We start from the raw sequence: 14540 nt of genomic DNA on the forward strand, positions 1-14540 counted from the left end.
TCAGCAAGAACAGAGCTCTGTCCCTCGGGGACTTCGCTATTCCCCCAGTCTCTACCCGCTCAAACACAGAACGAGAGCAGAGAGAAATGCAGACGGAAAGAGAAAGATCGTGGCAAGAGACTTCGCACAGCCGTGGACTTCTGGGCAAAAAACAAAATTAACCAAAAAAAAAAAAAAAAAAAAGCACTCATTTGGGGTTTTAATTACATTAGTGAAACCATTCTTCCTATACCCCCAGCAGCAGCGGAAAAAAACCTCCTTACGTCTCCGTTTATTGACTGGGTTTGACTCGAAAATTCAGATTCAAAGCCTTTCCCTGACAAAGGGCTTATAAAGAGAGACGCAGTAAACACTGCTGCAAACCTCTATTGAACTTCTTTGTTGGAATAACCTACTCTCTCCTCCCAATGGTTTTGATATAGGAACGACACTCTTGCCAGTCTTAAGGTTACATATCTGGTTAAAGGGATACGGTTAGTTTAACAATCATATAAAAAATGAATGCAACTACCACCTTAGATTGTTTAAACTTAAATAGCTGAAGAGACAGATTTACTTTTTGCACTTCACTTAATTTGGACAATGAAAATGAACTGGTCGGTTTCACTTTTGTACTAGTTGTACTAGTTAATTTCACTTTCAAGTTAGCTCAACCCCGCAATCTCTGCCTTGCAAAAGTAACCACCACCAGCCCGCAGAGGTCATGAGCAGAGTTTGAACTTCCAACATCACAGCACAGACTTGAGTTAAGAATAACTCCATTAGGCTCTCTAGAGGACCAGTCACTAGAGGGGGCTGTTGCACACACTTTGCCAGTTTATTACCCAAACACTGCAGGGGAACATTTAAATAGAACATATATAAAATTATTGTTCTCTCTCCTTTTTTTTTTTTCTTTAAGTGAACAAAAACATTTCTATTTAGCTTTGTAAAAAAAAAATTTAAAATATAAAACTCTAGCTACCAGAAATACTTGAATGGTACACCTTTTGATTAGAAGGAAAAAATATAGCATTAGCACAAATTTGAAACTAAACCATAATTTACTATGGAGGTTAAAGTTCCAATTGTATGGAAGGTATTCATCTTCAATGAGACAAAAATTTCATTTTCAAGAGAAAGATTTCACCCATGAAAGGAGCACAAGTAGCTTTTGAGCCTGGATTGGTACATTTTCACCACAATTTTCAAAGCCAGTCTATAACTACAACATATTGCTGATGAGAAGGCGGGGAAAGTAGTTTTAGAAAGTAACTTGCCTCATTTCCTCCTGGCAGCCTGTTCATATGCACCAGCTGACCTTGATCATCCAGTACCAGTTCAGTATACGTTAGCATATCAGAAGGCAATGGTAGTGTTGGGAGCAATGCATATTCACTCATAGAATCCCAGAGTTTAATCAGAGACTATAAAGGTGAAGAGAGATATTTTTGTTAAGATTGACTCTTGGTATACTTGATGTAACCTGTTATGACTCAGTATCAAGACAGAAACTACTTCTATACCCATTAACTCCCCCAATAAACAGCATTTGGCTGACACTATTCACTGGATCCCACCTTAGAGGAAATTTCAAACCCTGAACCATGATTTTAGTCAAAGTAACAATAGCCACAGCTTTGTGATTTGATCACCCAACAAGCCAGGTATAGAATCCAAGCTAGCACACAGGAAATACCTAGTGTGATGGATTCTACCATACACCAACCTCATTCACTAAGGCCTTGTCTATAGCAGAAAGGTTAGTAGTATCTGTAATTCATATTGGTGCCATGCCAAACACTACCACCACTGTATTATCTAATCCGACTCGTAGCAGACTTGGGGCATGTCTACACTACAAATCTAAGTCAACCTACTTTAGGTCGGCTTACAGACACCACTGTAATCACTGCAGTGGCTGATGTCCACACTACCCTCCTGTCAGCGGTGTGCGTCTCACCAGGAGCACTTCCATCGACTGACGAGGGGCAGTGTTGGGGGCTGAGAGCCAGGGCAGGGAGCAGGGGGGTAGCCACCTGGGGTTTCTCTTCCTCCCACTCCCAGCTGGGGGCAGCTGGTATGTCTCGCCTCTCTGAGCAGGGACCCTCCGGGCAGCAGCCCAGCTGGGAGTGGGGGAGCCGGTGGCAGCCAGGCTCTAGTTGCCCGGCTTTCTCGTCAATTTCATGGCTCCAGCGTGGAGTTTCACAGCTCCAGCTACTAGGTTCCCTTGATGAGCAACGAGGGCACGCTTTGCTGGTACAAAACTCTACAAACACCCCAGTAAAACCTGCCAAGGAAGATTTACCTGCCGGAACATCTCAGGGATGTCATAGATATACGTCGTCCCTAAAGATTGTGCCTGGAATCTCTTGGACTGGAGCAGATCTTTTGTCACATATGGGGTGTTGATCAGCATGCCATGAAGTGGGCCCTGTTTATCTCCGTATGCCTGGAACATAATCTGCAGCAGAAAACATGATCAGCGTAAAAGAAAGGCAACCTGAGATCCATCAACCAGATCAGCTCAGGGGAGATGTCCCCATCAGAACACTTCAACAGGATATGCTAGTTTGAATGGACTTACTTGTGTTCCCTCAAAAGATGGCAATACCCACACATCTCAAAGTGACGTGTTCCAACACCCATTACCACCCTATTCAAGCAGGGCTTTACTCTGTACATCGCTGACTTATTACAACAATATCACACTGGTAGGAAAGGGTACCTAGCCATAATCGGCATGCAGAGAAGACTGACCATTCACCAGCATTTCCTCTGACAGCGTGACTATGTGGACTGAGTATGAGAATATCCCATGACAGCAATGAGAGGATCGCTATTATTTATGTTGCTGAATAGCATAAATACAGTACAGTGTAAGTACAGTAGCTAAACACCATTCATATCTCTGCTGATTGATCGTGGAAGCTAGTTCAAGACTTGCCATATGTCATTTGGCTTGAAGTTTTGATATTACACGTTTAAAATATACTCCCGGAGCAGTGACATGAGTTTTCAGCTGCCATACTTCACGGTGCTTTATAGTCCACTCAATCAGGACTCACTTAATAGGGAGGGCCCACTCTGATGGGGCGTCACCAAAGGAATTGATCCATTGGAAATCCCAAATGAAAATCCATTTCAGCTAATGATATTGAGCTGCAATGAGTGCTGCTTAACTGAGACCACATTAGACTAAGCCCTGCTTAATAGGGACGCATTTGGCTGGAGCCATATGATTAAGCTGTTCTTAACAGAATGATCATAACATTTGATGTTCCAAGCTCCAGTTCCTTTATACAGAAGTTGCTGGATAAAGATTAAAAGAAGATTGGGTGGGGGGAAGGGGGGAGAGAGAGTTCAAATAGAGATGGAATTCAGTAAATAGTATTCCTTTTTGTGGGTTTTGTCAATATAATATTTTACATCATTCTTAAGTCTTTATAGGTTGCTTTGTTTGGTGTTTTAAAAAAACTTCTTTGGCAGGAGAGCTATTTAATCAGGAAAACAAGTGCCTACCACTGTGCTGTAATCAAGAGGCTTTTACTGTATTTAGGGCTTAATCCAACTCCCACCAAAGTCAGTGAGAGGCGTTTAGTCGATTCACAGGGAGTTGGACTGGTCCCTTAAGCAAGTAGCGTTTCTAGCGGTTAGAGCACAGGAGACCTGGATCCATTCCTGACTTTATCTTTGGCTTCTCTGGTGAATTATCTATCTAGGTTTCCACATCACTACAAATCATGATAGTATCCAAGCACCAGGTTCACTTGCTTGTATGCAGCAATGGATCCTGAACTCATCTAACAAACCTCTCAGGATGCAAAAGCCACTGATGTTATAATGAAACAGGAAAACTTGTTTGGGTGTGATCTTGTCCTAAACCAGAGTTCCTATTTGGGCTGAAAAAGGGGAGCCGGAATTCACTATCTAAGTTTAATCTCTTTAGAACCATACAAGGGCGAAATCTAAAAGAATTCTTTTAGACAAAGGTGAAAAAAAAGTTAAGAACAAACATTTACAAGAACAGACCTGCCTTAAATCTATTATGAAAGTTAATTAAAACCATCCCTGTCCCTAGAATGATTTGACTGAAACATATTTACCCTGGAAAAAACCATCAAATACTGTGAAAATTACAGAAAGATCCTGCCGCCTACCACCCTCCCCCCAACATACATGTAACATTTTAAAAAAGAAAATCCATGCCTTATAGGGATATTTTTCTGACCATCTCACCAGAAACAACGCAAAAGGAAAGGTCACATTGGCAAATGGCGAACAAAACTCAAATTTTAAGCTGAGCCACTGCAGATTAACACAATGTCTTTTTCTTTTCCTTGGTCCATTCAAAACATGTGGACATTATCTATACTAGGATCTCTAGACCAGGAGAGACTGCATGGCCAAGCAGCTTGCAGGAAAGATTTAGAAAAAGGAAAAATGGTGACTCAGCGCATTGTGTTTGACACAAACACTGTCCAAAGGGTTTACTCCGTTGCTTCTACTGCATGGCAGAGTTGTTATTGCAGTCAGAATCTAAACTTATTTCTACATTTTAATAAACAGTTAAGTGCCTTAGTAGAATACGAGTAAGCCGTACACAAAGAATAGTACATACACAACCCTCATGTTAAAGTCCTATCCAGTTTAATAAATATGACTACAGTAAGGTTCTCCAGAAATTTCACATGGGCCTGGAAGTTATTCATTGATCCTACAGAATTTAAAAAGAGAAGCCAATCCTTTCTATGGATTTCTTGAACCATCCGGCGTAAGCTTAGAGCAGGGATAGAATTTTCTATTAAATTCTACAGGATAGTTCCAATAGTATATACAACGATGATATTTTCTAATTCCAAAGGAGTTTTCCGAATGGGAAAAGAATTGTTTGCTTGAACAAAGCAAGGTGTATGCAAATGGCTAGACTACATACCTCCACATGAGTTATGTGTTTTGCACACCCACATGCCTATTACCTCTCTCTAGAATCACAATTCTTTATTTACTGAAACAATAATAAATCACTTTGGTATTTGGATCAGGCTTAAAAAAAAAAAATCAACAAACCAAAACCCTCCCAAAGACCACATTCTGTAGTACTCACTTCCATGCCTGCATGGAGCTTTACCTGTGCGGTCCTGGAGTCCGTCACCTCCTTGTACAAGCTGATGTCCAAGTAATAGCCGGATTCATTGGTCAGGAAGAGACGGATGGGAATTGCCTTTCCAGTTGGCGTCAAGCGAATGTTAATTTTCAGCTCTGCTTGGAGGACACGGAGTTTCCAAAGGCGGCTTCCATAGCGCATCACCATGCTCCGCACGGACTCTTCAATCTTAGCACACAGAGAACAGTGAGTTTGCATTGCCATTCTGCTGTGGATACATCCACCCCTTGGTTATTCCTCCTTCCCACACCGGACCCTACCAACACGTGGGGAATGGCTCATTTCCCTGAGGCCAGCATTCAGAATAACCTAAGTGTGGGCTAATAAAGGTTCCCGCCCACCTCTTCAATTGCCACCACTTTCCTTTCCTTCCTCGCCCCTCTATTTATATGCTATACTGCAGGAGCAGCAAGAATGCAGCAGTACAGACCTTGCACCCGCTGATAGCTCCTTCTGAGGCTGGAATGCCGCTTTCACTCAGCAAGAGCATTAAAGTCCCTAAGCAGGCGTTGAGCGATACTTTTACCAGGCTTCCAGTCTCCCTCTGGAGACAGCCAGGGGTTCCCAAACTGTGGAATATGAACGACTGGTGATACGTGAGCTGGATGTTTCACCAATTCACTTTACAACCATGTTTTAAAAATACATAAACCAATCAAATTTGGGAACCACGGAGTGCCTAAAGGTTAGTCTTGAACTTGGGTCTTTTAGGCCCTAGCAATGTCACACCTCCAGCCAGCGCAGTGCCACACTGCAGTGGGCCCACTGCGCCCCCTTGATTGAATTTTCTTCTCTCACCTCCTGCAAACGTTTCTGATCGCGAAGAATGATGAGATGCACAAAAGCACCCAGAATGGTAAACAGTTAAGTAGCATTTATATGCACAATAACCATGTTTCATTGCACCTACAGTACAGTGCCTTAAATCAACAAAGCAATTACCACTCTGAGCTTGTTCTGGGCTGTTTTATTAAACTTTATAATATACTCCTGTTGGTAAATAGCGCATATTAAAGTAAGGCAATTTGTAGGCAGTTTCTAATATTCTCTCCAAAATCCTCTTTTCCAAGGCTGTTCAGGGACAGCCAGTGCTGAACGCACACGGGCTGATTAGAAGAGGACTGAACATCTCCGCTGCGGCTGAAGTCCCTGGGCACGAGGATGCTCAGGACCTCTGAAAATGAGACCTGGAGTGCCTCTGGGCAACTAGGGCAAATGTCTATGACCATTTTAATTAAAGGGTTTGCAAACCTGTCCCTGCCATCGAGGCTAATCAATGCCATTATTCCCTAAGTGTTACTCAGTCTCGTATTCCTTGGGAGCAACATTCACTATTGGCTCTTTCCAGAGCCAAAAATATATTCCACAGAGTCTCCATTTTTACATGGCTTCCTATAGAAAAGAAAAATTACTCCAGAATATTAGGATACACTGATTTCCTGTGCTTTCCCTATAAAACAGCAGGTGGGATTTGTATATTACACAATCTTTGATGGCTGGTACTCTAACATGAGACCTACAGAACACTCCATTCCAGTGAGATTCAGCCAAGGAGTAACAGACATGGGGGACATGTACCTTAGATGGATCCATGATGACAGTAGGCACAAAGTTTAAGAAGATGTGGTTGCAGTCAGTGCGCACATTGGTGTTATTAAAGGCCACCTCCAGCTCATCCATGGCTTCCAAGAGCAAGCGCTCCCCTTCATTCTGCAGATACTCAAAGGAGGCCTCCTACAGGAGATTGCCAAAAGGTTATTTACGTTCCGCTAGCCTTCCCTCAGACCCAAACATAGGGTCATTAGGCTGCAAAAGACCATAGTGGAATCTGACACAGAAAAAAGGTGAAACTCATTTCAGTGGGCTGAACAATTCTCCCGAGTCTTTCTTCCAAAGACATTGATGATGGTGCCTGGTTCAGATACCAGGTCAAATTGTGCGCTCAGTTACATCAGCAGAAATCTGGAATAGCTCCAGTGGAGTTACTATAGATTTGACACTCCACCTAAAGTCTGAACCTGGACACTTGAAATGTTAGGTTCTATCAGACATGATCTAGAAGCTGTAACATGCCATCCAGTAGAAGGCAGTGGGTTTAGATTTTACACACACACGCACACTCACTTCTGACATATTTTTCACATACAACCTTGGAAATAGACCTCCCACACCAGGAAACCCACCTTGGTAACCAGGTCTGAATGCCTTATAATAGCCCTCACGAAGAACCTGTAGTCTGTCACCTCAGTGCCCACTTCAACTTTAGCTGCTCCCAGGTACAGGTGCATTTTGTGGTTGGCACACGGAATGGCAGTGAGATCAAAGTTTCGCATTCGGTTCAGCTCTAACTGGAAAGCCAGAGCTGGCTCCAGATGACGATAGATCCTATCTTCTTCAAACTGGAAAGAGAGGGGAAGCCCACCCCGTAATATTGGGCACAAAAGGAATAAAAAGGGAAAAGTCAGGTAAGAAGCTGGATCTGGTAAGATGGAGAGAACTGTATAAAATCTACTGACCTGAGACACTAGTGATGGCTAGTGTTGCCTTTACTAGCAGCGCCTGGTGTATTCGGTTATTCTACAGTGATAGAATTTACAACAGATTCTACCTCTAACTGCAAAATTGTATTCCAGACTCTCAGCTTTGGGGGAGGGGAGGATGGACCCACAGGATGTTTGTTTTGTTTTGTTTTTTATTAAAAAAAAAATTTTTTCTAGCCCTCAGGATTGCAAAGAAAATCTTGAAGTGAGTGTAAATGATGCAGTAGCGTCTTCCTGAGCCTGCAGACGGCTTGAAACAACAATTCTTGTGGGCGTGAACTGCCCCTTTCATTTCAATGATCCAACTCTGAAACCTCGCGTGTCAACATGGTGAACTGTTTCACTCCTGATCATTTTAGCAGAAACATTCAACTAATATTGATATCCCACAATCACAAACTGTCTCCCATCTTCAGAGATGCCAAATGCTTCAGCTGTCCCTACGTAGCTGTGCAAACCTCCAACATCAACCCTTTGTTAACACCACAAACATCTTGGGCATGTCAAAAACTGAAAATTTGAGGATATAGTGTAAAATAAATAGCGGTTAATACAGAAATAAATAACCAGGGGTGCACCGCACTGTCCCTATTGTGATTTTTCATATTAAATTAATTAGAAAGCTAAAAATTCAATGAAGCTGCCACACAATTTCAGGTCTGATGCACCAGAGTCATTAGTGTTAAGAGGTGCGTATTGTAACTGTCTGCACATTGAGAGTAGAATAAAAACCACAGCCCTTTGTGTAAGATGCCTTCTTTTTGCAAAAGGGGAAGATCCTTTTAGCGACAATATCCCCAAGTTCCCACCTTCCCTGAAGCATACTCGGTTTCTACCGCTATGGTCCTCAGAACAAGCACTGCCTTGGACTAGACAGCATGTCATGGAATGTGCAGGCAAGTGCAATCAGTGGGGTGACATGAAATTTATCAGTGGAGTCATTTTAGTAATTTTGCATCACTATGGCTACGATTTTCAAAAACAGGAGCCTAAAGTTAGGCTTCTAAATCCATAGTTAGACACCTAAATAAGTGATCTGATTTCAAAATGACTAAGGACCCAATAACTCCCGTTGGCCTCAGCTGTCAACATAGTGAGTGCCTGGATCATGGGGGAAGGATATGTTCAGAATTGCCCAATGAGGTTTTGATCAGATGGACCCTCTCTCCTTTGAGAGAGGTTTGGAATGATTGTAGAAGGGAAAAAATCAGTTTAAAATGTAGAGAGAGAAAAGATTGATAATTGTACAACTTACCTTATCCCTGGCACGGAATGTGAAAAATTTAGGGAATTCCCTCTGTTTGGAAATAAAAATGATGATATCAGTCCTTCACAAGCATTGCACACCATCTGTTCAGCCTATGGGCTCCTGAGAGAAGGGACTGTGTGGCAGTGCAGCAGGGGGAATTACTACCATTACGATCTACCACTGTAACAGCAAGAGTTGCATTAAATTTTTATTTTGTAAATAAGGATGGTGGGAAGATAAAAATCCTATTAAAACGGTTGTAGGGGCAAGTTAAATCAATGTAGTTTATTTTACTATTGCAGTAGATGGTTCTTGATTACGTCTTCGATATTTTTGTCTAATATTGGGTCTTAAAACAGATTCTAGCTGGCCGGGAGGGGATGGGGGTGGAGACAAAAGAACTCTTGCTGGTTTCTCTTATTATTACTATTGTTATTATTAAATAGCATTGCAGTTCTGCCTAGGAGTCCAAGCCACAGATCAGAACTCTATTGTGCTAGGTGCTGCACAAACACAGAACAAAGAAGACAGTCCCTTCCCCAAAGAACTCTTCATATTCCTAACACTGCTCATGCAGTTCCCCACCCAAGGAATAGTTTTAATTAATTTTGAGAAATTAATGCGTTCTAATAATTGACTTTAACCTCATTCTAGAAAGTCGACAAAATATCCTATATGTTTATTTGCTCCTCTGTTACTTGCATGGAGATAATTTGTACCAAGGTCATAGGTCAAATCCTGGCCTTATTGCAAATCTAGAAAAAATTACCTTTAACGCCATACAGCACAACCCTCAGCTCTCCTAATAAGCTAGGAGTTTGAATGGAACTGCTCATACATTTGAAATGCCCAAATAGGTAACCATTACCACACAGTTTGTGCTGTTGGAAGTTTGGCTTTTACTTTCAATTCACTACAATGATCATAAATTTGATTGTTATCCTATATTAAGGTGCTTGCTGTTGACTCTTTCCTATGCTGAATTCATTTTTGTATTATTAATGTGTTTTGGTGGTTCCACCATGTTCTGAGAATTGAGGACATACTGTAAAATGAAATGATGGATAGTGGAAGTGCTAACGAGAAAGACTTTCTGTATTGCTCTTTAAAACACAGTTATAATTGGAAAAAGACTACGTAAAGATGGCATCCTCATATCTACTCCCTACAGCGCCAACCCAGTGAAGTCCTTATGCATGTGCTTAACTATAAGCACGAGTAATCCTACTCACTTCAATGTACATGCTAAAAGTTAAACACATGTTTACGTGCTTTGCTGGATTGGATCCTATGCGTCTTCCAAGACACATGCTCACTTTACTGATAAAAGCAAGGGCTGGTTTTTAGTTTTTAATACCGTTCAGACTGCAAATCCAGTGCCGCTACGGAAGAGTGAGTTGATTCCGTTCTGGACAAAAAAAATTGTCACCACTGATGGTAGAGTTTGGGCCAGATTTTGCAGTCCCTTAAATTGGTTTTATACTGTCATAATTCCATTGACTTCAGAGTATGCTTTGCATCAATGTAAGTGAGAGCAGCTTCAAGGTCTCCATTACTAACAGTGATGTCAGCGGCAGCCTGCCCTGATCCCAGGTGAAGCCTGTAGAGCTGCACAATTACAAAAATTGGCTTTTTGACTACAAAAAAATGACAAAATTTGACCTGGAGTCACTGAGCGACAATAAATATGGAGTCCCACCCTCATTCTTAGAAACACAAGCACATTTTAGATATCAAGAGGCAAGAAAAACAATGGCATGTAGACTCAGTTCAACAACTACAGCACAATGACAGGGAGAGACGAAGTTCAATCAGGCCACGCTGGCAAGGGATTCATAGATTTTGAAGCCAGAAGGGACCATTAGATCATCAAGTCTGTCCGCCTGCATGACACAGGGTATAGAATTTCATCCAATTACTCCTGTATTGAGCCCAACAATTTGCATTTGGCTAAAGCATCTCTTCCATAGTAGTCGCCTCTAGCGCTACAAAAGTTTTTACCATGAAGAATCCCGCCATTGGGATTATGGACAATATTATTTGTACCCATTAGGTTCAGCAATCTCCTAAAACAGCATATAAGGAAACAAACACAGAGTTGAGACTTCCACATTGCCTCAATATCCTCCCAAACCCCTCCCACCTGCCCCCTCTGCATGCTGCCAATTTCTCCTAACATCAGCCATGCTCATTCTATCACTAATGTAATTGCTTTCGAGACATTTGACTAGTGTTGTGGGCAAATATAATAATTAAATGTGCACACACACAAAAATCCTCAGTGCTCTGGTACCAAAAACCAAAAGAGTGCTCCGTTTCCTAGGAAGAGGAATTATACCCCGCTGTGTTCTAATCAACCAACCATCATCAAGACAATCAAAATAATTTGCCTAAATTAGCCAATCAAGACACCCTGCAAATCAGAGAATGCAAAAAGCTACAAACAGAAATCATCATAGCTGATTATTATACTAATAATCGCGTTAAAAACCTAATGAGATGAGGAAATTGGAAGCTTGCTGGAGCAACTCTCTATTACCTCAACATGCTGGGAACTAATTATATAGACTGTAATTAAAACAAAAACAACCCCAAGCCAAGCCCTGGGTAAGTTGGTAGTTGGTCCAGTAACAAACTGAACAGAATAGGGGACAATAATGAAGACAGACATTTATGCAGCATCTCTCATACAAAAAGCCCAAACTCTACAAACTTTTCAAACTGATCACAAGCTTTGCTACTTCCTAGGTTGGACAGTGGCAAGCTTTTAATAATGCACAGCTCTGCGCAGCAGATTAGGACACAAAGTGAATCCGATCGTGTCCGATTTTAACTACAAAGGAATTCAGACAGGTGAAACTGGCACTTATGTTAACAAGACTAAGTTCTTCAAAAAAGGCTATGAGATTTTTAATGATCAGAGATAATCAGGACATTGCTTTTCTGACTTATTCAAACAATGGCACAATAGTGGTTGAAATCACAGATGACACTTGCTAAAGTATAATGGGTTTTCACTGTAGATCACCCATCTAAATACTGACCAAACTGGATTCTGCTTAGCTTGCAAGGTCATAACCCTGGGGCAGTATGGCTGCATTTAATCAAATATAACCTTGCTAATAAGTTGAGTCAATGTTCATGGGGGTGCGGGGGCCTTATTTTCACTAGCATGGAAGAGGCTGCAATGGTGTCTTGAACTGTCCAGCTTCCACTAGTTATACAGAGGTAAAAGCGTGGGACAGTGTTCACAGGACTCATTCAGAACCAGCGATGGGCAAACCTCAAAAGGTTCCCAGGATCTGTTTAGATAAGCACTCAAAAAGATTTTTTCATCCAAATATTTCACCAATGCTTAGCAAGGCTGGCTCCTTAGACCTGTGGTTCTCAACCAGGGGTTCGGGGACCCCTAGAGGGCTGTGAGCAGGTCTCAGGGGGTCCGCCAAGCATGGCCAGCATTAGACTCGCTAGAACCCAGGCCAGAAAGCCGAAGCCCGACCGCATGGGATGGCAGCATAGGGCACTGAGCCCCACCACCTGGGGCTAAAGCCAAAGCCTGAGCAACTTAGCTTCACAGGGTCCCCCCTGTGGTGTGAGGCCCAGTGCAATTGTCCTGCTTGCTACCCCCGGCTTTTATATGCAGAAAAACAGTTGTTGTGGCACAGGTGGGCCATGGAGTTCCTATAGCACTTGGGGGTGGGGGGCTCAGAAAGAAAAAGGCTGAGAACCCCTGCCTTAGACTACATTAGATCTCTTCACAGTGCCCTATTCTCCTAGTGTGTTTCTTCTATATATACAGAGTTGCACTAAGCCCAAACTGCACAGCTCCCACCTTCTCATACAGAAACCTGGGTAGTGCATTTGAGGTAGTGCGGGGATTCCAGAAATTGGAAGGGGGGGGCTGCATGCATCACTGGTGATTATCAAGAGACTGGTCTTCAGACATCCCTAGAATGTCTTTTCACACGAACAGTAATGACAGGGCAGGCACACATGCGATCACACAATAAGGGCTAAATGTCATTTGACGATTAGCAAACCTCTCAACTCTCAGCACTATTGCTAGAGTGCGACTGGTACCTTTCCCTGCCTTCCTCTGGTATTTTAGCCAAGTCTTACCCTGCTTTCCTGCTTGTATCAAGCCCTGGGGCTAAGTAAAAGTTGGCATTCAGCTGTCATTTTACCTTGGAATAGGGAAAAAAGAAGACAGTGACACTCCTGTAACTGTAATCACAACGTTTATTAACTGAAACCTAGATAACGAGAACGCAGTCACCCATTCAGAGGTGCATAATGCAAGGGTGGAGCGCTGTTTGAAGGTGCCTCTCAATGCACATCCCTTTCCATTCACTGCCCACACTCCTGCCCATTTAAGCTGACCACTCACAAAACTGGGTGAACTTTTACTAGTTGTACATGTCAGGCACTAGTGGCCTTAGACAGACAGTAAATATTGCCTTCTTCTGTAGCCGACTTTTTAGGGGTTGTTTGGTTTTGTTTTAATAGAAGCTGCCCTTTGTTTAAAGCTTTAGGGGGAAATTAAAATTCAACGGAAGCTATAGCATTTAAACTATATTTAAATTCAGTGGCTCTAGCAATAAATCAGTGAATTCTAGTACTTTTAAGAGAGACCAGCACACACACACACACACACACACACACACACACACACCAGCACGTTGAAAGGACAGGATTTAGTCATATAAAATAATACTTGCATGTCTAGGGACTGATTGTCGGTCCAATCCAACTCCAGCTGAAGTCAGTGTAAATTTTGCCATTGACTTAATGGGAGTTGGATTGGGCCCTTACACACCAAATGCAGAGAGGCAGACCCGCCTCTGGCACGATGACGATTTACACCAGCGGAGGATTTGCCCCAGGATCTGGATGGCTGTAGGTATGCACATTTAAAAAACCAGAGCCCCTCATACACAACAGACCTTGCTGAGGCAGTTTCCAATTCCCATAACTATCACAGTGGAGGAATGATCATTAGAATGATTTGTTAATCCAGAATAATGGATGAAAATGCCAAACCCAGTGCCCCTCTCTTAACCCGCATCCAGCTCTCTGAGTTCTCTAAGGATTCGTCTATTCTTCCCCAGCTTTCTGATCACCACCAGCAAGCAACAGCATTTATTCACAGCCTCTCATATTCCATCCCCAAGTATCAATTTTATTCTCTAAGCTCCTGATTTTCCTTTCTAAAGCCTGGGGTTCTTTGCTCAAACACCCCACACTTCTGCTACCAGTTTCCTTTCTAAAGCCATTGACTGACATACATTTGTATATACTGTAATCAGATAGGTTCTGCCATCAATAAACTGGGGAAAGTAGTTCAGCTTGCAGCATTTCCTAAAGCATTTTGGAAAAGCATTTGCTTCTTTAGCCTGGAGGATAAACTCCCCTATTACTCTGTAGAGCAGAACCAATGATGCCAACTCAGGGATAAGAAAAATATTCCTAGCACTAGATATTTCTAAAGGAAAAAGAGAGGGTCTGTGAAGCATTTTGCTAGCACAGCCCACAAAGGCTCACCTCATTAAAATAAAGTTGGTAGCAGAAACTGAATGATCCAATTAGCAGAGTAGAAAATTTCTGA

General features: G+C 42.3%; 1 protein-coding gene across 12 annotated transcripts in view; it reads right to left on the reverse strand.

The window, feature by feature from the left end:
- ACACA (acetyl-CoA carboxylase alpha) overlaps nucleotides 1-14540 on the reverse strand; it is a 219650-nt gene that overhangs the window by 93124 nt on the left and 111986 nt on the right. For 7 of the 12 annotated variants that reach the window (XM_054008120.1, XM_054008119.1, XM_054008122.1 and 4 more), the window contains 6 exons: nucleotides 8942-8983; nucleotides 7330-7545; nucleotides 6725-6880; nucleotides 5087-5314; nucleotides 2288-2443; nucleotides 1260-1406 (listed from right to left, as the gene is read on the reverse strand). In XM_054008120.1, the coding sequence (XP_053864095.1) occupies nucleotides 1260-1406; nucleotides 2288-2443; nucleotides 5087-5314; nucleotides 6725-6880; nucleotides 7330-7545; nucleotides 8942-8983 (945 nt within the window). The remainder of the gene's footprint in view (nucleotides 1-1259; nucleotides 1407-2287; nucleotides 2444-5086; nucleotides 5315-6724; nucleotides 6881-7329; nucleotides 7546-8941; nucleotides 8984-14540) is intronic. The other 5 variants (XM_054008125.1, XM_054008124.1, XM_054008121.1 and 2 more) reach the window with 1 other exon arrangement.

The sequence above is a fragment of the Malaclemys terrapin genome, chromosome 18, assembly GCF_027887155.1.
Source record: "Malaclemys terrapin pileata isolate rMalTer1 chromosome 18, rMalTer1.hap1, whole genome shotgun sequence".
In the NCBI taxonomy this organism is placed as follows: domain Eukaryota; kingdom Metazoa; phylum Chordata; order Testudines; family Emydidae; genus Malaclemys; species Malaclemys terrapin.